This window comes from Halichoeres trimaculatus, unplaced genomic scaffold (genome assembly GCF_033239565.1).
Source record: "Halichoeres trimaculatus isolate MK-OKI-2021-1 unplaced genomic scaffold, fHalTri1.1 fHalTri1_scaffold_8, whole genome shotgun sequence".
NCBI classification, from domain to species: domain Eukaryota; kingdom Metazoa; phylum Chordata; class Actinopteri; order Labriformes; family Labridae; genus Halichoeres; species Halichoeres trimaculatus.
Window position 1 is genome coordinate 237,921 of NW_027437186.1, and position 20,583 is coordinate 258,503.

Here is a 20,583-nt window from a genome sequence, read left to right on the forward strand (position 1 = left end):
AACAAGCTAGCCACAACTTTGTTCTCGTCTTCTGCCATTCCTTTCACCGCTCTCACCACTCTGCCCAGTGTTCGGACTTCACGAAGGCCTATGCTCTTCTGTTTTTGTCCCGCCCCCCAAAAATCAAATCGTGATTGGTCAATTTTCCTGTCTCTCTCTAAACCAAAACACAGCCTGGCCTTCGTGAAGTCCTAACCACTTAACGAGCCAACAAACCGGGCTCCGATAGAGATAACATGTTTCAAGACAGTAACCCTTTCATTGCTGAAGTGAACTTTGCAGTACACTTAATCTTAAAACTTACATGATGTATTAAATGTATTTTATTCAACTAAATGAGAAATTATATATATATATAGAGATATATGATACGTATATTTTTTGGTCCAGATTTTTTTAAGGCCTTCTCTGAAGGCCTAGAAGTCCCTGACTGTTCCCCACTGCAGGATACCTCATGTCAGAGTTACACGTACCCCATGATCCCATATTCCTATAATACTGTTTAATCCAGGCTAAGGGGGTTTATCTGTGAATGATGAAGATTGCTGTATATGAAAGGGATCCAGGAGGCCACGTCTCTGTACAAAATAGAATAGGTTTCAATTTCAGTTGCTTTTTTCCATTTCTCCAATAAGTGGGGGAAATGCGATGGTCACATCACATGCGCGATGTGTCTATTGCACATGCGCATATTGCGATGGTGATGTTCAAACGATATATTGTGCAGGCCTAGTATGTATGTATGTATGTATGTATGTATGTATGTATGTATGTATGTATGTATGTATGTGAATGGCTATAAGCACTGTGATTGGCTCATTGTGTTTGAGGTCAGGACTTAGCCATAGGTCAAACAAAAAAGATAAAATACAGGTACTGCACAGGTACATAACTTGTGTTCATAAAGACCCAGCTGAAGTTTTTGTGAGTACTCAACCCTTCTAACTTCTACGAAATCATTTTTTTTTCTTCAAAATGAGCTCACTCTGCTAAATACTTGACAACAAACATGATTACTTCTCAAGTCTTCATGTACTTACAAAATCTTGGTATAAGTTCACGCCATACCTTCTCCTTCTGCTTGCTCTTTATGTCATCATCAGTCTCTACGGATGTCTGAAGACTGGAGGCTGATGGCGTCTCAGTGGGTAAGCTGAACTGGACCGATTTGGCCAGTTTGGCTGATTTGGCAGGTGGCTGGGAAGCCAGAGACTTCACTGTCTCAATAACCTTCAAGCATCTGGCCACAGTTGTCGTGATCGATGAATGGTCTGCTGCAGAGCTTGTTGCTACTGGACTTGATGAGAGTGTCGTCACTAAGGTGCTAGTTGTAGGACTGCAAGAATTAAGGGGTGGAGCAGCAACAGACTGGTCCATAAACAGAGAGGGTGTATTGAAAGAAGGTAATCCCAGATGGTGATGGGGTGGTGGCCCAGGGGGAGGACCTGGGGGCTGTACAGGACGCCGGGGTGGAGGCCCAGGAGGTGGTCCTGGAGGAGCCTGCCCAGGGCGTCGTGGAGGCGGCCCAGGAGGAGGTCCAGGCGGAGGTCCCACAGGAGCAGCAATTTTCTGGAGTGGTTGGTCTGAAACAGAAGAGGCTTGGGTGTCCATGTTTGGGGTTGTGGAGCTCTGCACTGGAGGAATCTGGGTTTGGACTCCAAGGGGCCAGTTGATAGGTGGGGGGTGCCCTGGAGGAGGTTTTACTGGAGGACTGTCAGAGGATAAGCTTCCCATATTCTTGGTAAGACTTAGCATCTGTTGCGCCTTCTTCAATGCCCCTAACTCCTGCTGGTCCAGAAACCCTTCATACTCAGTGGTCATGACTTTATGTGTGCTGAGCGGCTCTAAACTGGAGGACCTTGCTGGAGAGGGGGAATGGATGTTGTCCGATTCAACAGAACCAGTTCGGCCTTTGCGCAGACCTTCTTCCGAGGAGGACAAAGTCTCTCTCTCTTTCTCTTGTGCTCGAATTGCCAGTTTGGACATGTCTCCTGTACTGAGCTTTAGGCCAATTGTACGGAGTAGACTCTGGATCTTATCATAAGGTTCTGCCTTGCTCTGTGGTTCCTCGCTCCTTCTCTCCACTGAAGACTGCGTAGGCTTCAATTGGTTCGTTTCCCTTTCCAGAGATAGACTCCTTGTGGTCTGCTCTTGTGCCATTCCCACGATGCGAGAAAATCCCCTTCCATCTTGAAGTGCTCGTTCATGAGGCAACAGGTCATCAGCGACATAAACTGGTTCCGATTTCTTTTCTGCATCCACCTTTCTATTAAGCATGTCAAGGAAGCGATCAAGGGGTTGTTTCTCAGTCGGAGGCGACTGGTGAGTTGTTGTACTCTTCAGTTTGGGGGATGGGCTTCTTGGTGGTGGTTCTGTTGGGGAAGGAGGTCTAAAAGGAGGTTGGGAGGATGAAGCGGCAGCAGTTTGTTTCAGGGCAGACTCACTCATGGCTGCAGGGCCTCTCTCTGACTGAGATGTTGAGGGTGCATGGGTTTCAGAAGAATGGCTCTGCTTGACCGAGCGATATGGGTCATCTGGACGTGGTTCTGTGTACGCAGGGTCATAATAGCGATCGTCATATGGTTCATCATAAACATCATAGCGATCAGTGTAACGGGAGCTGGCAGATAGTGGGCCACTGTAGGGCACGTCACTGTAGACACGTGTTTCATAGGGCCGATCCGCGTATGGTCGCTCACTGTAAGGCCGATCAGGGTAGGGGCGGCTGGCATATGGATCAGTATAGTGGTCTGCATAACGTCTATCTTGGTAAGGACTGTAAGGCCGATCAAAGTAGGGATCATCATAAGGATGTGGGGGCCGATTAAGGTACTCTAGTCCATCAGGCCTCTTCTTCAGGATGGATCGGACTGGTTTGTACTCAGTAAGTGGGACCGAGATCCTGCCATGGTCATAATCTATGCAGGTCCTCTGTCCAGGGTCCAGCCCTCTTGCGTCTACATCAACCAGAGCTTTCTTATAGGCTATCATTTCATTGAGCTCCTCAAGCTCCCTCTTCTTCCGAGCAAGCTCATCATCCATTACACCAGGACGTCTGGAAAGAGGGCTCGACTCCCGCCTCCTCTTGTGACTTTCCTCTCGCTCTCTGCTGGTTTTGCCCCTTTTCTTGCTGGACCTGTCCTTTGACCTATCCCTACTTCTGTCTTTTGACCTGTCCCTACTTCTTTCCCTGCTTCGGCTGTGACTGCGGCTCCTGCTCGAGCTTTTAGTGCGGCTGCGACTCCTGCTGCGGCTTCTGGTGCGCCTTTTGTGCTTCTCCCTACTCCTGCTTCTGCTCCGGCTACGTCTGTGTCTGCTGCTTTTACGATCCCGATTACGATCAATGCTGGTGCTGCGTCTTCTTTTGATGATGCGTCCAAATTGGTCTCTGGGTAGACTCCTGCTTCTACTTCGACTTCTGGCCCTTATTCTACTAGGGCTCCCGCTTCTACTCCTGCTTCTCCCATGTCTATGCCGACTGGTACTATGGTCCCTTCGGCTGATACTGCTCTTGCTGTCCTGAGATCGAAGGTTTTTCACCACGGCCTTCAGCTTGTCTGTTTCTGGATTTTCTTTCCTGGAAGGTCAAAAATGGGTCAAATACCTTGCACACCTGATGCTTTTTGGCATTGCACACCACAGACAATTCAGTACTCACTCAGTTTCCTCTGGTGTTTTTCCCAATTTGATGGTCATCTACCAAAGAAGACAAATAAAACACTGTCAGAGCAGTGAAGCAGCTCTGCAGCAGACTCTGAAACTGGTGTAATGTATTATCCTATAGTCTCTATTTTCTGATGGGAAAAAATAAGTTTAACCCCATACAAGCTAATTAGCTAAACTAAATGGTTCTGAAGCATTTCCGTAACATTAGCACATTATTTTGGAAAGCACTAAAGTACAAACAATGAAATCTCTACAGCAGAGCAAAGTGCTCCTCTCCATACAAGTAATATGGTCCTAAGATGTAATTTAATGTCCTTTGTATCCCTGCCAAGTCTGGACTTTGTAAAAACACATAAATGACCAAACAGACAAGACAAAAAAGAAAAATTAATTTTTTCCTTCCTACCTTTCCTTTGGTCGCCCCAACACCAACCAATTTTCGAGAAGGAAGGAAAACACTTTCGGTAAAACGTTTGATCCGAATGGCCTGGAGCCCACCCTCTGCCGTTTCATGCTTAGAGAAACAATGAAATACATTTAAAAGCACTGCAATGCTTCATACAAGTATACATTTAACAAACAAGGTCACGGTTCTGAAAAACAGTTTTAAATGTAATCATGTCTGGTTTCCTCTAGAAGGGTACATTTTCTGAAGGCAGTCTGAATTAGTCGAGTCACCAAACCTCAAGTCTGAGTCGAAAAGGATCAGTGTTGAGCGCAAGACATGTCCTGATCAACTGATTCAGTACCCACTATGAACACGACGAACAAAGAGGGTCAACTGTTTACAACAAACTACAGACTGGAACCTGGACTGACTAAACCTGGATAGAGACCAACGTCCTGGTTAACGTCTTCTTACCTCCAAAGGAACTACAGCTGCACAAGAAAGCACATGAATGGGCTTGCAGAAACCAATGGTGGCACTGACGGATACCAATTGCCAGGCACTGGGCGTCAGTACTGTATCATTTCAAATGTGAAAGGCACTGATCCCTAGATAGAAAGAATGAGCTCACCGGGACCACACTGAACTCGATCTTCTCATTCAGCTCCAGTTTCTTCCTCTCTATCACCTCTGACATGTGGAAGTACAGCTGAGGGTTCTGGGCGCACTTAATGAGCCCTGAAGCGTTTGAGAACTCAATCACAATCCCCTGTTAAGGGAAACAGAAGAGGTACAACCAATCATCAGTAACACATCAAAGGGTTTGGCTTGTTTTCTTGCGTCCCACTCAGCCCAGAAACTGTTCTGACTTTAACTTCAGTAAGAAAACTTGTAACAGGAAAGAGACTCAGAACAGTTTCACAGATTTTTCAAGTCTTACGTGTCGCCTTTGTTCGGTGGACTCTTCGAAGGAGTCTGGAAGAATTTCCACGTAGGTGGCTCGTTCATCCTTGGTCTCTGGATTGGTGGCGATGTTGAAACGCACCTTTACAATTCAGACAGAGTTCAGTATCAGAAATGTGAGGAAGAAAATTAACAGGCCTCCAGAAGCTTCAGACATTTATTGCTCTGGGTTACAAACCAGTGTAGCACCTGCTGCTTCTCACAGAAATGTGAAACATGTTTAGCAGCCAAAGATGACAGACTAGAGTAAAGTAGTGTCTTTCATCATGTTGGATTATAATCTCTTTTTATATGAACAAAAATCTGCTGCTTTAGTCGTTGGTCTGGAGATGACGTGTGATGAAGGCTCAACTGTTGGTCAGACACTGGATCAAACACACAAGCTTTAAAAGTCTCTAATCTGGGCCATTCAGTCATGTATCTTGGTTTCCTCCCCATCTCCTCCTCTCACCTTGTCTCCATCCAGCATGGTGGCAGTGCTCAGCAGGTCACTTCGACCAAATGAAAGCTGTTTCTGCTCCCCATTGATGGTCATCACCAGGCGACCTATCTCTGGGTCTATTATGGCTGCAGCTGACTGGTCAGTCTTCACCTCCTCCTCCTCTTTCTTTACCTCCACTGATTCAAGTTTTCCTTCTGTCTCTGAGTCACTGGGTTTCTCCTCCTTTACTTTGACCTGTGCAGAAACACAGTCAGTTTTAGTTCATGTTGCACCTTCATTTGCACTGTCAGGAAAACTCCAGACAGACTGGTCACCAAGTACCTGTTTCAGGGGTGCGTGTCCATTCTCGGCTCCATCCCTTTTGTCCTCCTCCGGCTCTTTCTTGATCTTGATCTCCTTACGAGGATGAATGGCTCTGAGGACTGTGCCCTGAAATCTCTCCTTGCTAATTTCGTCTTTTGTTGCTGGATTTCTCATTGTGAAGCCCAGAGGCGTCCACTAGAGGGAGACACAGAGGTGAACTCAGAATAACAGTAAAATACTATGATTATTTTAGAAAAACCAGGGGATATGTTCGAGATAGAAACGTCATTTTACGTTTTATGGTGAAGAGGTAAAAAGTTGTAAACATAAAGAAGACCTTTGACTGCTGACGGACAGGTGTGAAAACCTTGGCATACAGGGCCCAGAGAAGGCTGCTTTAACTATAGAATACATAATCTACGGGTCTAGATGTAATAATACCTGCACCCTTGGCCTGACCTGACTGATGGATGCTAGTAAATAGTTTTTATCATGACATTACACAAACTACAGTCCCTTAGCACAGAAGACGTGTGGGTCGGAGTAAGCTTCATCAGAGAGTTTTGAGTAGGGATGTGCGATACCACTTTTTTGTCAGACAAATACCGCTACAAGTACTCCCTTTTGAGTACTCACCAATACCAAGTACTGAAACCACAAGTACTTTTGATACATAAGATTTCAATAAACAGTGGCAGATCATTTTGAACAGACAGCACAGTCACTCTGACATTATGTCCAAAATAAAACCAACAACTCTCTCTGAGTTTACCATTTGTTTACTAAATTAACAGAATGAAATAAAACTAACAACTATCAGAGTTTTGTTTTATTTTTTTTCTAAATAAACTGAAGCGCAAAATCAAACAGATGAACTGTTAAGTCTTCCTGGTTTAATCGTGTTGTCTGAACAGGACTTGACGCTGGTTGCCCTGGTGTCAAACCACAGCAATGAAGTGCTAAACTACTGGCGAGAAGGACTTACTTGGCGTAAGATTATTTTTGCCTTGAGTGTTGGCTACTGGTATCAACAGCCTTCGCGAGTACAGATATCTTGAAAAAGGCTGGTATTGGCCTGATACCTGATACCAATACCAGTGCTCGCCCATCCATAGTTTAGAGCATGCTTCACTCCCTCTTTTCTCTATCAGGTTGATTTTTTTTTCAATATTTACCTGCCATTATGGATCCCAAGAAAAAGGAGTGTGATGCCTTCTGTTGACAAAGCAAAGCTGGTGATCATTGGACTCTCCAATGTGACAGTGTTTTCACACCTCCAGGTCAACCAAAGCTTGATCGAGAGCTCCTGTAACATCCTGGTGTTGTCTTCTTAGGACGTGGTCACACTGGCAAACCGTGCCGTGCTTAAGCACGCTTCACTTCTCTGCTTCAGCACGCTTCGGAGAGGTGGGCTTCAGCATGGTTTACTTCACGCACCAACACAAGCACGCAGTCAGGGCGTGTGATCCATGACATACGGTCGCTGTGACCACATCTCTTTTCATCATCATCATCATTTTAAACAAAGCGGGGTGTTAGAGGGCTGTGTCGGGGGAAAACCACTCACCATAAGACCAAAAGTCTCTAAAGTTGCAGCAGTGCTCTCTGTGTCTCATTGTGCTGACTCTGATGAGATCGCGCTTCATGTAAACAGACGCGTCACGATGACGTAGGCGGTGCGCGTGTTGATACCCCCTAAAGTCTGGTTCATATTGGGGTAGTGTGACCGCTGGCCGTACTCTCCAGCTGGGAAACAGCACTGCGGGGGGGCAATCATGCTTAAGCACAGCACAGTTTGGATGGCCAGTGTGACTGTGCCCTTAGTCACATGATGCGACACTAAATGGAAATCTCTGGTGCGATTTAGAGAAGGCAGTTACAGCCCTGAAGCCATCAAACCACTGAGCCGGAGGGTTTAGCAAGTGAAGAATGGGCAAAGATTCAGATCCAGAGGTGCAAAACTTGGTTTGTGCTTAAATTTGCATCCGCGAGGCCCACGCAGCTTTGTGAGGATGAATGACATTGTATGTCGGCCCTGCTCCCAAGTGGGGTTCTTTAAATCAGAAAATCTTAGTGTCACTCACCTTCAAAAATGTCTAACTTCTGCATGGACTAATAGGAGTGACCCAAGACCCAAAAATCCTGGCATTTTTATGATTCATCAGAGATTACTGTGATAACTGTGTGATGATAATTCCTGGCATTCAATTGTGCCCACGCTCAGTACAGAAGAGGAATAGGCGAAAAAAGTGATGTAAACTCTAGCTTAGCACTGCGATAGACGTGTATTTATGATACTGCCACATGTGTTGGCCTGTGCTGGTTCTGTGCGTCACATTTGTGCAGAAAGCATTTTGAAGTTATAAAGGTTTAAAGTGGACATATCCTGCTTGTTTCTCCTTTTCACTATGCCAGACTAGGATGCCTGTAAAGCATTTCTGCCCTCAGTACAAGTCATTTAGTTCCTTCATTGCCCCACAATAGCGTTCTCAATATCCTCATTTTAGGCCATTCTGAAGATCTCGTTGAAACGCTCCGTTTGGAGAATGACCTCCAGTAACCTTGCAACGTCACAGCCCTTTGTGCTCTGATTGGCCAGTTCTATCAGAGGGGCGGAGGGGGTAGAGCCAGGGGGCGGTTTTTGAAGCATGGCAGTATTTACAAAATCGCCACATTGAATGGAGCAGACTGAGCGAGTTTGCTGTTTGCCAAAACTTCACCGTAAGGCATTAGCTGCATTTCCACCAAGCAGTACGGGTCGGTTCAGTACGGTTTGGGACGGTTTGGGACAGTTAAGCCTGATCCCGTTTGCGTTTCCACAGCAAACTGTGCCCTCTCATGGTGGGTGGCGTGTAAGCTGGATGCTGGAAGCCGCAGCTGGTAAACAATAGCACGACGCCGTAGCAGTTTACCCCGCTATTAAATCCAACAAAGAAGAAAAACGCGACACAGTAAACAAAGAGCATAGATGGAAGACATGCAGCATTTCGTCCTCTCTGTGATTTTCATGTAACTCTCTGTTACAAAGAACAATCAAGCTTCGTTTCAGAGAAGTCTGTGAGCCGCCAGGAGAAATGCAGCCGCTGTCCGGTAAGTGACGATTCTTTTGACCAATCAATCGTCTGCAGTGTGTTGCTCCACCTCCCGAGAGCGGATCGGTTCAGTCTGGCACCCAAACGAAAGGGTCCCAAAAAAGTAGGTAGGCTTATCTCGGTTTTTAGGGATCCGTCCCGGGATGAGTCTGTGGAAACGCCACTAAAAGCGCACCGTACTGAGACGAACCGACCCTGGACTGCTTGGTGGAAACGCGGCTTATGTTAGCACTCAGTCAAGTTAGCCAGAGCTAGTAGGGAGCTTTATTTATACTCGGCTCTTGGTGGGTGTGTATCCCTCGGTGGCGGTTGTGTGACTAACTGACATCACAGAGGAGGAGCTGCTTTATCAGATTACTCCAATAAAAAGAAAGGATCCTCGTGTCGTCACGAAGGTCAAAATCTTGAAGCCAAATGTCAATGACCTATTTTCAGAGGCATCAAATCTCGTTCTAGGATATCAGAAAAAATACAATATCTCATTTTTTGAAAATTCAGGGGGTGAAAGGTCTTGTTTTCAAATGTATTATTTTATATGTAAGTATTAAATCAGGCATCAGCATGATATGTCTCCTTTAAGAGTTTCATTTGAACTTTGAAGTTCAGTCAAGTTCTGCTTTCAAAGTAACACACATATGTAGTTATTGTGTTTTTTATAGCTTAACAAGTTTAACAACAGTTTTTTGGTGATTTATTGCTGTTATCCTTCATCCATATCACCACCGAATATTTCTGACTCAAGCTGTACAAAGTCACAAAATGAATAATTCACAGTATCATGGGATTAAAAGTCAAAGTTAGCAAACAGAAAGTGTGATGATAAAAGGAAAAACTGATGTATCTGATAGTCCATGGAGGGAAAGTCCATTAGCTGGATTAGATTAACCAACTGCTGGGTTGGCTCATCTCAGGCCCTCTGAGCAGGTAGAACAAGTCAACAACAAAACCATCAACAAAAACAAGACTTGGATAAACAGTTGGGTTGAAGTCCAAGGTGAGCTGAACCCTTGGTTTAAATCTGAATACTGAACATGATGCTACCTTCAGGTGAACCGCACAATAAAGGATTTTCCTCACCTTGCATTGAGCTGCAGCGAGAGCTGCCGCCACCTCCTCCTTCTTCTTCCTCTCTGCCTCCTTCTCTCGAGCCATCTCCTCCTCTAACTTCCTCCTCCTCTCTTCCTCCTTGAGTCTTTTCCTCTCCTCCTCTTCTCTCCTCTTTTTCTTCTCTTCCTCTTCCCGTTTCTTCTGCTCCTCCAAGATCTTATCCTCAACCCTCTTCGTCCTCAGCAGCCTTATGGCTCTCTTTTCAGATTTTACCTGCAGAGACAGTTCAGCAGAGTCAGGACTGTGACCCTGAAACACTTTGTGGACTGGCAGGTCTGGTCTGTGTGGGACTCACCACAGCCATGGTGAACTCCACCTCCTTGTGGATGTCGGAGGAGTCGAACTCGGTGTCGCTGAAGTTCTCACAGACGCTGAAAGGTAGCTCCCCGTACTTCTCAGAGTTCACGATCCCAGAGTCTGCTCCCAAGACTGTGATGATACCCTGTGGACCAAACAGCAGTGAATAAACCACAAAGGGCTTCGTCCTCATCTCACAGGTTGAATAACTACATGCTTCTAAATCTTTCTTTGGTTGAAAACAAACCACAGATCATTAACCTTTTACAGAAATGAGAGGTTTTGTTGATTTGGAGTGTGAGGGATTGAAATGTTAAAAAAAGCTGACATGTTTAGTGATGAGGAAAAACAGTCATACCCTGTGGGACAGAAAACACAAAGCTGATTCCTTCCAACAGCTTCACAGGCTGCTGGGAGGTGTTTCAGGTTCAGGGCAGGTGAAAAAATAACACATTGTGTGAAGCCTGTGTGTCTGCCCCACAGTGAGCTTCAAAATGCCAGGTGCAGTGTAGGGGTGTAATGATCCATCGATATACATCGATACATTGATTGGTTAAGCAATGATCCAATCACATCGATGGAAAGTCTAAATAATGATCATCATCGTGGTCTTTAACGTACGCCTTTATTTTGAAATCCCGACCGGACACGCATGTCCATTCCGTGAGTCGTTCTGAAGTTTCCTCTCAAGCCTCACGCACTCAGCGTATGAGACACACATTTGAACCTTTTTACTCTCTGACACGCCACGCCTGATATTTCTCCTGCTGTAAAATGTACTGTTTAGCGCCCACCGAGTCACACTGCTGTAGGCGAACATGTAGCAAGACGCTGTTAGCATCACAGAGCTAAAGGGGAGCCAGACATATCGGCCAATCATAAAATAGCTATCTTGTATCCGGGTAAGATACGGTCGACCTGACTGCGGAGGATGCATGCTGCACACACGACAGGAGGTCATCATCACACGACTGCAGTGAGTTATCTCATTATTTTATTATGTAGCCACTGATTCATGAAATTTCATTTAGTTAAAAAGTAAAACGGCGAGAGCTTAGTGTCATTCCTCCTCCACATCGACTATGACACAGAGAAACAAAGTCTGATCACACTGACATACAAACTGTGGTTATCAGGCATCACAGTAAAAAAAAACTATCAATGTTAAGTTAGTTAAGTTGATAGTCCTAACTTTGAACAATAGAAATGTTTGGGTTTAATTAAAATCAAAGCTTCAAATTTTTAATTTGATAGAAAATGGTCAAATGTTGGAGGTCAATAATAAAGTTTATGTGATCAGTAATTTTTAATTATAGTGTGGCATCAGTACTTGATATAATAATCAAACATTACAGTATAACAGTCAGACCCATAAGGTAACTGTGGAGACAAAAAAGCACCTTACCTGAATTTAATCAGTTTTCATTTTAAAACATAATCAGATCATACAGATGGCTATAATCCTCTACAAACTGTCATACCCAAAGGTCAGCACATCGTTCCACATTTCAGTAATAAAACTTTCAAAATTGTTTTGTATTTCTTTCTTGCCTCAGGTGAAATGTTGCTGATTGTGTTCAGTGAGGACATTATATTGTCTTAAATCGATTGAAGGCCCCTGAATCGTATTGTATCGTGACAGACTTTGTGATATCGGCAAATATCATATTGTTGTCCAAAGAATCGATATCGTATCGTATCATATCGTCATGAAACTGGTGATTTACACTCCTAGTGCAGTGTGCTGCTTGGGAATGCACCCATCCTCACAGTGGTTCAGTGAGGAAACACACAAACGTCTGTGTAAGCTGGGAAATGCCTCCACAGGCGGACTGAACGTAAGAGACCCGCCTCTGACACATGGACTACCCTCAGGTTAGGGGTAGGGATGTCCCCATCAGCATGTTTTACCCTCATCCCCATTATTTAGAATTCGGTATCAGCCGATTCCTAGTCCTAATCCAGGTTTTGTGTTGGGAGATAAATGTTGCTGAAGAATTAAGAAAGTGAAGCTGCACACTTTTGTGTTTTAGCTGAATAGTAAAAAGTAAGAGCTAAGATTTGTCTTGACCTTATTAAGTCTATTTCACTTAGTCTATCAAGTGTTGATGTTGAACCCCTCTGGATCCCAAACCCGAGATCAGCACACCACTTTTCTTAAATGACAGGTATTGACACACCATTTGTCCAATCCAAAACCTGAAAACATTGGCACAATCATTTACAATCATCAGATCCTCACATTTCCCAGGGCACCTGAATGTGTGGGAGGGTGAAGGGTTATTGGCAGCGAGACGGGGGCGCGAGTGGAGCGCAGTAGAGCGACTGTTGCATCTTCACAGAGAAGGCTTTGGGGGATGCTTCCTGTGGTGATTTCCCCAGCTTTCTGGAATGAGCTTGTCTGTTGTGTAAATGCGCGCACATGTTAAGCCTGTCTAAATGCATTAATGCATGGGTACCAGAATTTTACATCACTAACTGTCCAGTCAGTCCCAAAATCATCTCTGTGAGTTGTGTTGTGAGTTGTGTTGTGAGTTGTGTTGTGAGCTGTGTAGTGAGTTGTGCTGTGAGTTGTGTTGTGAGTTGTGTTGTGAGCTGTGTGGTGAGTTGTGTTGTGAGCTGTGTGGTGAGTTGTGCTGTGAGTTGTGTTGTGAGTTGTGCTGTGAGTTGTGTTGTGAGTTGTGTTGTGAGCTGTTGTGAGTTGTGTTGTGAGTAGTGCTGTGAGTTGTGCTGTTAGTTTTGTTGTGAGTTGTGTTGTGAGTTGTGCTGAGTTTTGTTGTGAGTTGTGTTGTGAGTTGTGCTGTGAGTTGTGTTGTGAGTTGTGCTGTGAGTTGTGCTGTGAGTTGTGCTGTGAGTTATGTTGTGAGCTGTTGTGAGTTGTGTTGTTTGTTGTGTTGTGAGTTGTGCTGAGTTGTACTGTGCTGTGAGTTGTGTTGCGAGTTGTGCTGTGAGTTGTGCTGTGAGTTGTGATGTGAGTTGTGTTGTGAGTTTTGTTGTGAGTTGTGTTGTTTGTTGTGTTGTGAGTTGTGCTGTGAGTTGTGATGTGAGTTGTGCTGTGAGTTGTGCTGTGAGTTGTGATGTGAGTTGTGCTGTGAGTTGTGATGTGAGTTGTGATGTGAGTTGTGATGTGAGTTGTGATGTGAGTTGTGTTGTTTGTTGTGTTGTGAGTTGTGCTGTAAGTTGTGATGTGAGTTGTGCTGTGAGTTGTGTTGTGAGTTGTGTTGTGAGTTGTGCTGTGAGTTGTGCTGTGAGTTGTGCTGTGAGTTGTGTTGTTTGTTGTGTTGTGAGTTGTGCTGTGAGTTGTGAGTTGTGCTGAGTTGTACTGTGCTGTGAGTTGTGTTGCGAGTTGTGTTGTGAGTTTTGTTGTGAGTTGTGTTGTTTGTTGTGTTGTGAGTTGTGATGTGAGTTGTGATGTGAGTTGTGCTGTGAGTTGTGCTGTGAGTTGTGATGTGAGTTGTGTTGTGAGTTTTGTTGTGAGTTGTGTTGTTTGTTGTGTTGTGAGTTGTGCTGTGAGTTGTGCTGTGAGTTGTGTTGTTTGTTGTGTTGTGAGTTGTGCTGTGAGTTGTGCTGTGAGTTGTGCTGTGAGTTGTGTTGTTTGTTGTGTTGTGAGTTGTGCTGTGAGTTGTGATGTGAGTTGTGCTGTGAGTTGTGCTGTGAGTTGTGTTGTTTGTTGTGTTGTGAGTTGTGCTGTGAGTTGTGATGTGAGTTGTGCTGTGAGTTGTGCTGTGAGTTGTGTTGTTTGTTGTGATGTGAGTTGTGCTGTGAGTTGTGATGTGAGTTGTGTTGTGAGTTGTGCTGTGAGCTGTTGTGAGTTGTGCTGAGTTGTACTGTGAGTTGTGAGTTGTGAGTTGTGCTGTGAGTTGTGATGAGTTGTGTCGTAAGTTGTGTTGTGAGATGTGTAGTGAGTTGTGCTGTGAGTTGTGCTGTGAGCTGTGAGTTATGTTGTGTTGTGTCAGTGTGTGATGGACGTCATGTCCAGGACAGGGGTTACCAGGAGGAACCTACCAGCTCTCTCTGCTCTTTTGTGTAGCTGAAGGTGAACGGGATCTTGGGTTTGATATTTGCTGCCCTTCTCTTTTTTGTGGTTAAGTCAACCAGCAGGTTGATCAGCACGTGGTCATTCTTCATTAGCGTGACACCGCAATCCCTGTGGTCAAAGGTCACGTTTGTCTTCACGGGTCCGATGTTGGCGTGGATCTGACCCGGGTAGCCTGGCAGGGTGGCCTGAAATGAGAGGAGAGTCAGTTTGGTTTTGGTGAAGATGATGTGTCCTTCACCTTTCAGTGGGCGTTAAGTGCTTTGAGTCTAAGTTAAAGTGCCTCTTGAGTCACTTCACTCTTTAACTAATGTTTATCACAGATTATGAACAGGGGGGAATGGGCCCTGACAGGCCGTGGAACCTGTATCCAGTCTGCCTCACCGTGGGTTCGATGATGGTCTGGCTGACAATGCCCTCATAGAGCTCTGTGTCCAGCTTCATGGTTGGCCCCAGCTCCACTGTGGGCTTCTGTTTAAGAGGATTGGACGAGTCTTCCTCACCGTCTTCAAAGTCCTCCGCCCCCTCAGCGGCAGCAGCAACCGCTGCGGTGGCAGAGCAGAGCGTTAGGAGGAGCGGCTCCTTGGTCCGCTGGATCCTGATGGCCCGCTTCCCTGCCCTAAGCTAAAGAGACAGATGGAGAAGATCATCAACTGCTCTGGGCTGTTCAGGGTTTAGCATCTAAAAACATGAAGATAGTGCTGATCCTCTGCTAGGAGGGACAGTGGCTGCATTTTCATGCAGTCATTAACCCTTTCATTTTCTGAATATTAGCAATAACTTACAATACAATACAATACAGCTTTATTTATATATAGCACATTTAAAAGAACCAACAGGGGGTAGCCAAAGTGCTGCACAGTATATATTTATATATATATATATATATATATATATATATATATAACTTGGTAACGCACAGCCATATAAACACCAACAACTCTTTTTAAAAACTGGAATATGCTGGTATATATTCTGGTTTGTAAACGGACACATGCTTGTAAACAGGATTTTCTGAATGTTTCAGAAACCAGAATATTGACCTTAACCTGAAAATTGACAGCATGTAAATGTAGCCAGTGATGTGCGTATTTGCAAAAGTTTGTGTTTTAGGTATTGCTGAAATGCCGTTTCCATGTAAAGACGAGGCCAAAACGCAGCAATACTTTTGTGTTTCACCTCAAAAGTGTTACATATGGCCCCTGAAAGGTGTCCTTCCAGCTGCTGTCTCTTTGAGGTCTTTGTTTCAGTCAGTTCACAGAAACCTGAATCTCAAAACCAATCATTGGGCGTCCTCACCATGATGACACTAAACTCCACCTCCTCATTGATGTCCTCGGCAGTGAACTCCACATCGCTGAAGTTCTCTCTGACTTCAAAAGGAAGCTCTCCGTGTTTCTCAGATTTGATGATGCCTTCACTGTCTTTCAGGCTGAGGATGACGCCCTGCAGAGACACAAGAGCAAAGACTGAGGACAAGCCAGAGGGTGTGCTGACTGGGGATTGCTCTCATCAAGGTCTAGTCTAGTCTGTGAGCTGGACTGTGAGCTGGACTGTGAGCTGGACTGTGAGCTGGACTGTGAGCTGGACTGTGAGCTGGACTCTGAGCTGGACTGTGGCGTGGTGCTCATACCATCTCTCGCTCCTCCTTGGTGTGCTCAAAGGTTGAGGGGATTTTGGGTTTGATGTTTGTGGCTCGCCTCTTCTCACTGACGATGTCGGTCAGCAGGTTAATGAGCACCTGGTCTTCCTTCAGCAGCGTCACTGTGCTGTCCTTCCTGTCAAACGTCAGGCTGGTCCTCAAGGGCCCAATAGACACATGAACCTGACCGGGGTACTGACGCTCACCAGGCTGAGAACAAAACCCACACCCAGGGTCAGTAATGGGACACAAGGAGGACTGTGTGCTAGGGTGTGAAGTGTGAACTGACCTGTGGCTCTACGATGGGCTGGCTGACCACTGCCTCGTAGATCTCTGTGTCCACGTTCTCTGTTCCACCCGGAGCCACTTTCACATCCGTGGCAATCTGACTGTTCTGCTCCCAAACCAGACAAACACAAAACACATATTAATGTGGGACTGCAAACGGCCAGGAAGAAAAAATAGGAAAACAGGAGAGCACTGACACTTTAAAGGGATGTTCCAGCTTTTTTTTGCAGTGGTGTTGCATTTAGGGACTAGTAAGTGTGTTAGCAACAGCAGATAGTGGTCAGCTCAGCTTCTTGAACGACAAACTGCTGTCCCGTCTGCATACAGCTGCTCACCAAAGGGCCCAGCCAACCGTCCACAGACAGAGTTAAAACGCTGATATCAGGGGTGTGTGCGCAGTGTGCCTCTTACCTTCTCTTTGCAGGCGGTAAAGTGAACTCTGACCCCAGGTGCAATGGCTTTTGGGTTTCCAAAGAAGGCAGCGAAGCTAAAGGTGAACTTCTCCAGATCTTCTCTCTCGATGTAACCGAAAGAGGGCTGAGGATCACAGACAGGAGATCTTAGAAACAAATGGATCCAGATCACCCACTGACGGTAGTTTGAACTTGTGTCAAGACTCAAACAGAGCTGGGACGTGGGTCCTGTCTACTGTCCCACCCTGGACTGTCTGGTTAGCTGTGATACGGGATGTGCTGAAGGCTTTGGGGGATGCTTCCTGTGGTGGTTTCACCAGCTTTCTGGAATGAGCTTGTCCGTTGTGTGTAAATGCGCGCACATGTTTGTGTGTCTGTGAAGGCCTTGGGTGAAACTTCACTGTGCTCAAAAGATCACTTGCTCTTTCGCGCGCAGTGAAGATCTGCGAGGAGAAAAGTGAACCAACGATGTACAAACAACATCCCGTCATGAAAACTAGACAAACAACATACGGCTATCTAGTCTGTTAGATTAAAAAACAAGGTATGGACCTGATTTATGAGAGAGGGAACTCTAAATCACTTCTGCTGTGATCTGAAGCTAAATGGAAAATTAAATTAACTCCACTTCAGGAGGGGGGGACTGAGCTGAGCTGAGCTGAGCTGAGCTGAGCTAAGATCAGCTCATCCTGAAAATATGAGTGCTTCAGAATTCTGAAAGTACCTGGGAGGTGTCAGAAGCTTGTGTGTTGAAGTTCTTACCCCGATGAATGAGATGATGCCAGTGGACCTTCCTGGAGGAGGCCTGAGGACACAAACACAGAAAGGTTCATGATGTACCTCATGTTTTCAACACGCACTCCTTAGGGATGCAACAATCCAACTTTTCTGGTTACAATATTGATACCGATACCTCGGCTTTGGTATCGACCGATACCGATCTGATACCAATCCAATACCAGTGTTTAATAAGAGAACCTGCATGCCCTACTGTAGGATGAGACTGCTAATCTTTTGGGTTAAGGCAAAAAATGAGTATTAGGAATTGCTTAAGTTAATAATTATTTCAACTCTGAAATATCTAAATTTTAACCAGCCAAAAAAAAGGCTCAGAATGTACACAAGTTCTTTTCAAATGTAAACTTTGATACCCCTCTGACTGGTTATGCAGCAAAAAAACAAAGAAAGTGCATCAGAGGTAATATTTCAGATCAAGTAGCGCTGGTAAAGAAAAAAAAGGCACAGAGCTGTTTGCCTGGATCAGCACCATGGATCTCTTCCCACTGATACCGACCCAGCCTTGAGCAGCACCAGTACACCAATAACCGATACCACCGATCAGTATCAGTGCATCCCTAGTACTCACCTATTTATAACAACAGTCAGCAAAATAACAGACGGACTACAAATTATACACTAGATAAAACAAGTTGAAGGGGGCCATCATTCTCAGGGTCTCACTTTTCAAATGTGCGTTTTCCCAGTAGCCCCAGGGCCATCCTGGTTCTGCTCACGTCAATTTTTGGTTTGGCTTTGGACTTAGTTTTAGGTTTTGGAGCACTGTCAGCAGAGGTGGACATGGTGGTGGTGGTGGTGGAGGTCGTGGAGGCTGCCGGCTCTTCTGCAGGTTTTTTGGTTTCTGCCACAGTGGACTCAGAGCCCGGGGCCGCGATCAGGGCTTTGATCTGGAACCAGAGGGCAGACATGATGAAGAGGTTTCATGCCTCACAAGCCTCAGCAGCAGCATAAATGAAGTCTGAGTTGGACTGCTTTGATCAAGAATCTGGTCTGGACTCACCCACTCAGGCTGGTCTGGAGGGGGGTTTGGCATTGGTTCTTCCACAACAGGCTAAAGAAAAACAAGACTACAGTGAGTTGATGCTGCGGAGCTGGAAGTCTGTGAGTTAGTTTACCTCTGAGCAGTCACACCGTTCAGGATCACACACAATCCTGTACAGCCCACACCCAGGAACCAAACTACAGGAGGGTTAAAGGGGGTCTACAGGTCCAGGAGAGAGCCATCAACCTGTAAGATAAACCTACTCACCTCTCCGGTCCAGCCAGGGGGGGGGTATGCCGGGTACCCCACTGGAGGGGTGCAACCTGTAGGGGGGATTGGAGGAGGGATCCCAACAGGGGGAGGGATCCCTGGAGGAGGTATCCCTGGAGGTGGGATCCCTGGAGGTGGGATCCCAGGAGGAGGGACCCCAACAGGAGGAGGGATAGAGGGGACAGGTCCGGGTGGAAGGGGTTCAGGTCCCCACGGCTCACGAGGATCTTCTGGGCGCCAGCCAGGTGGTCCCCACCCCTCTGGAGGTGGTCTCCAGTCGTCTGGGTGAGGGTAAAGGCGTCTCCAGTCATCAGGGTGGAGGTGCCTCCACTCATCAGGGTGGGGGGGCCTCCAATCGTCGGAGTATGGAAGCCTCCAGTCATCGGGATGTGGGGGTCTCCAGTCTGGGGGTGGCAGCCAGTCGTCAGGATGACGACCCCAGCCGGGTGGCGGCGGGCCCCTCGGACCCCAGTCATGTGGAGGACGCATCCTCAGCTCCCATTCTTCAGGTGGGATCGGGCCCCAGCCTCCAGGCGGCGGAGGGCCCCAACCCCCAGGTGGTGGTGGCCCCCAGCCTCCGGGCGGCGGAGGGCCCCATTCCTCGGGCGGCAGAGGCCATCCACCTGGTGGAGGAGGGCCCCAGCCCCCAGGTGGCGGGGGACCCCAGCCCGCAGGACCCATGTTAGGCGGAGGTCCATCCTCACCTGGTGGTCCTAAGGGGGGTCTGGTCCGCGTCGGTCCCGATCCTCTTCCCATGTCTGCACAAGCTAACCTGGAGCTAGCAGGCTGTGCTAGCTACAGAAAGGTCTGGAATGTCCGGACAGACAGACCGTCGGGTTATATCCGGGTCACAGTCATGGCCGCAGTGTGAGGGGTGGAGGAGCGTCAGGGCGATGAGGAGTTTCTGTGAAGAGGACAAATCCACACAGTCAGGAGCTAACACTGAGCTAGCACCGAGCTAACACTGAGCTAACACCGACAGCGCCCACAGACTCGTCTTCTTCTGTCTGCTCACTGACGGACCCGCTGCTCTCTGCGGAAGCTGGCGACCCGCTCCGGCGGCATTACCGCCACCTACTGGACTGGAGTGTACACAGGCGATGCCCCCTCTACGGCACGGCGTTGGCCTGAGGAAACTAACCACTCATTGTGTTGATTTTATAGACTGTAAAAATCTACACACAGTCTGTGGTTGGTACACTGCCCTGCTACCCTTTCAGAATCTTTATCTTTGATAAAAAACCACAAGTTCCTTCTCTGGCCAACAAGTACGGAGCTTCAGAGGGTGACGTGTTTCATCCAGGGCAGGGTGGGCTGTCTTTACGGACACCAACTGCTCAGGATCAGCCCAATCAAGTGTGAAGCTGAGTACTGTTATAAAATCGGACTGAACCTAAAGATCTTTGTAAAGAAGAACATGTGCACGAATAAGAAAAGCGGTGTTCATGTTGGTTTTATTCATGTACTAGAACTATGTTTTTTGTTGATTGCTTCAGGGTAGCATTATGCAGTTAGACCACTCTCATTGAGGCAGTCACGTTAAAACAGCAGTACTCAACTCTGGTTCCAGGCAAAGCTGTGTGTTAGCATCCTGGCTACAGGGAGCAGATAACTGTAAGTAACAGACCTGGAAGCCAACATTCCTGCTGTACTCACAACAGAACCCTCGGAGGGACCTTCACTGCACCCTCTCTTCACTGCACCCTCTCTACACTGCACCCTCTCTACACTGCATCCTCTCATCACTGCACCCTCTCTACACTGCACCGTCTCTTCACTGCACCCTCTCTTCACTGCGCCCTCTCTTCACTGCACCCTCTCTACACTGCACCCTCTCTTCACTGCATCCTCTCTTCACTGCGCCCTCTCTTCACTGCGCCCTCTCTTCACTGCGCC

The 20,583-nt window shown here is 46.6% G+C and overlaps 1 protein-coding gene across 2 annotated transcripts in view; it reads right to left on the minus strand.

Annotated features, from left to right (window-relative positions):
• Positions 1-19,706, minus strand: part of LOC141795328 (uncharacterized) — a 35,161-nt gene extending 15,455 nt beyond the window's left edge. For both annotated transcript variants that reach the window (XM_074676166.1, XM_074676165.1), the window contains exons 1-19: positions 18,685-19,706; positions 18,436-18,486; positions 18,099-18,322; positions 17,400-17,442; positions 16,636-16,761; positions 16,226-16,330; positions 15,928-16,146; positions 15,594-15,740; positions 14,679-14,918; positions 14,264-14,482; positions 10,257-10,403; positions 9,932-10,174; positions 5,781-5,957; positions 5,469-5,693; positions 4,995-5,099; positions 4,686-4,823; positions 4,073-4,180; positions 3,659-3,696; positions 1,069-3,577 (exon numbers count right to left, since the gene is read on the minus strand). In XM_074676166.1, coding sequence (XP_074532267.1) covers positions 1,069-3,577; positions 3,659-3,696; positions 4,073-4,180; positions 4,686-4,823; positions 4,995-5,099; positions 5,469-5,693; positions 5,781-5,957; positions 9,932-10,174; positions 10,257-10,403; positions 14,264-14,482; positions 14,679-14,918; positions 15,594-15,740; positions 15,928-16,146; positions 16,226-16,330; positions 16,636-16,761; positions 17,400-17,442; positions 18,099-18,322; positions 18,436-18,486; positions 18,685-19,443 — 5,823 coding nt within the window. In that variant the 5' untranslated portion in view covers positions 19,444-19,706. The remainder of the gene's footprint in view (positions 1-1,068; positions 3,578-3,658; positions 3,697-4,072; positions 4,181-4,685; positions 4,824-4,994; positions 5,100-5,468; positions 5,694-5,780; positions 5,958-9,931; positions 10,175-10,256; positions 10,404-14,263; positions 14,483-14,678; positions 14,919-15,593; positions 15,741-15,927; positions 16,147-16,225; positions 16,331-16,635; positions 16,762-17,399; positions 17,443-18,098; positions 18,323-18,435; positions 18,487-18,684) is intronic.
• Between the last annotated feature and the right edge of the window lie 877 nt (positions 19,707-20,583).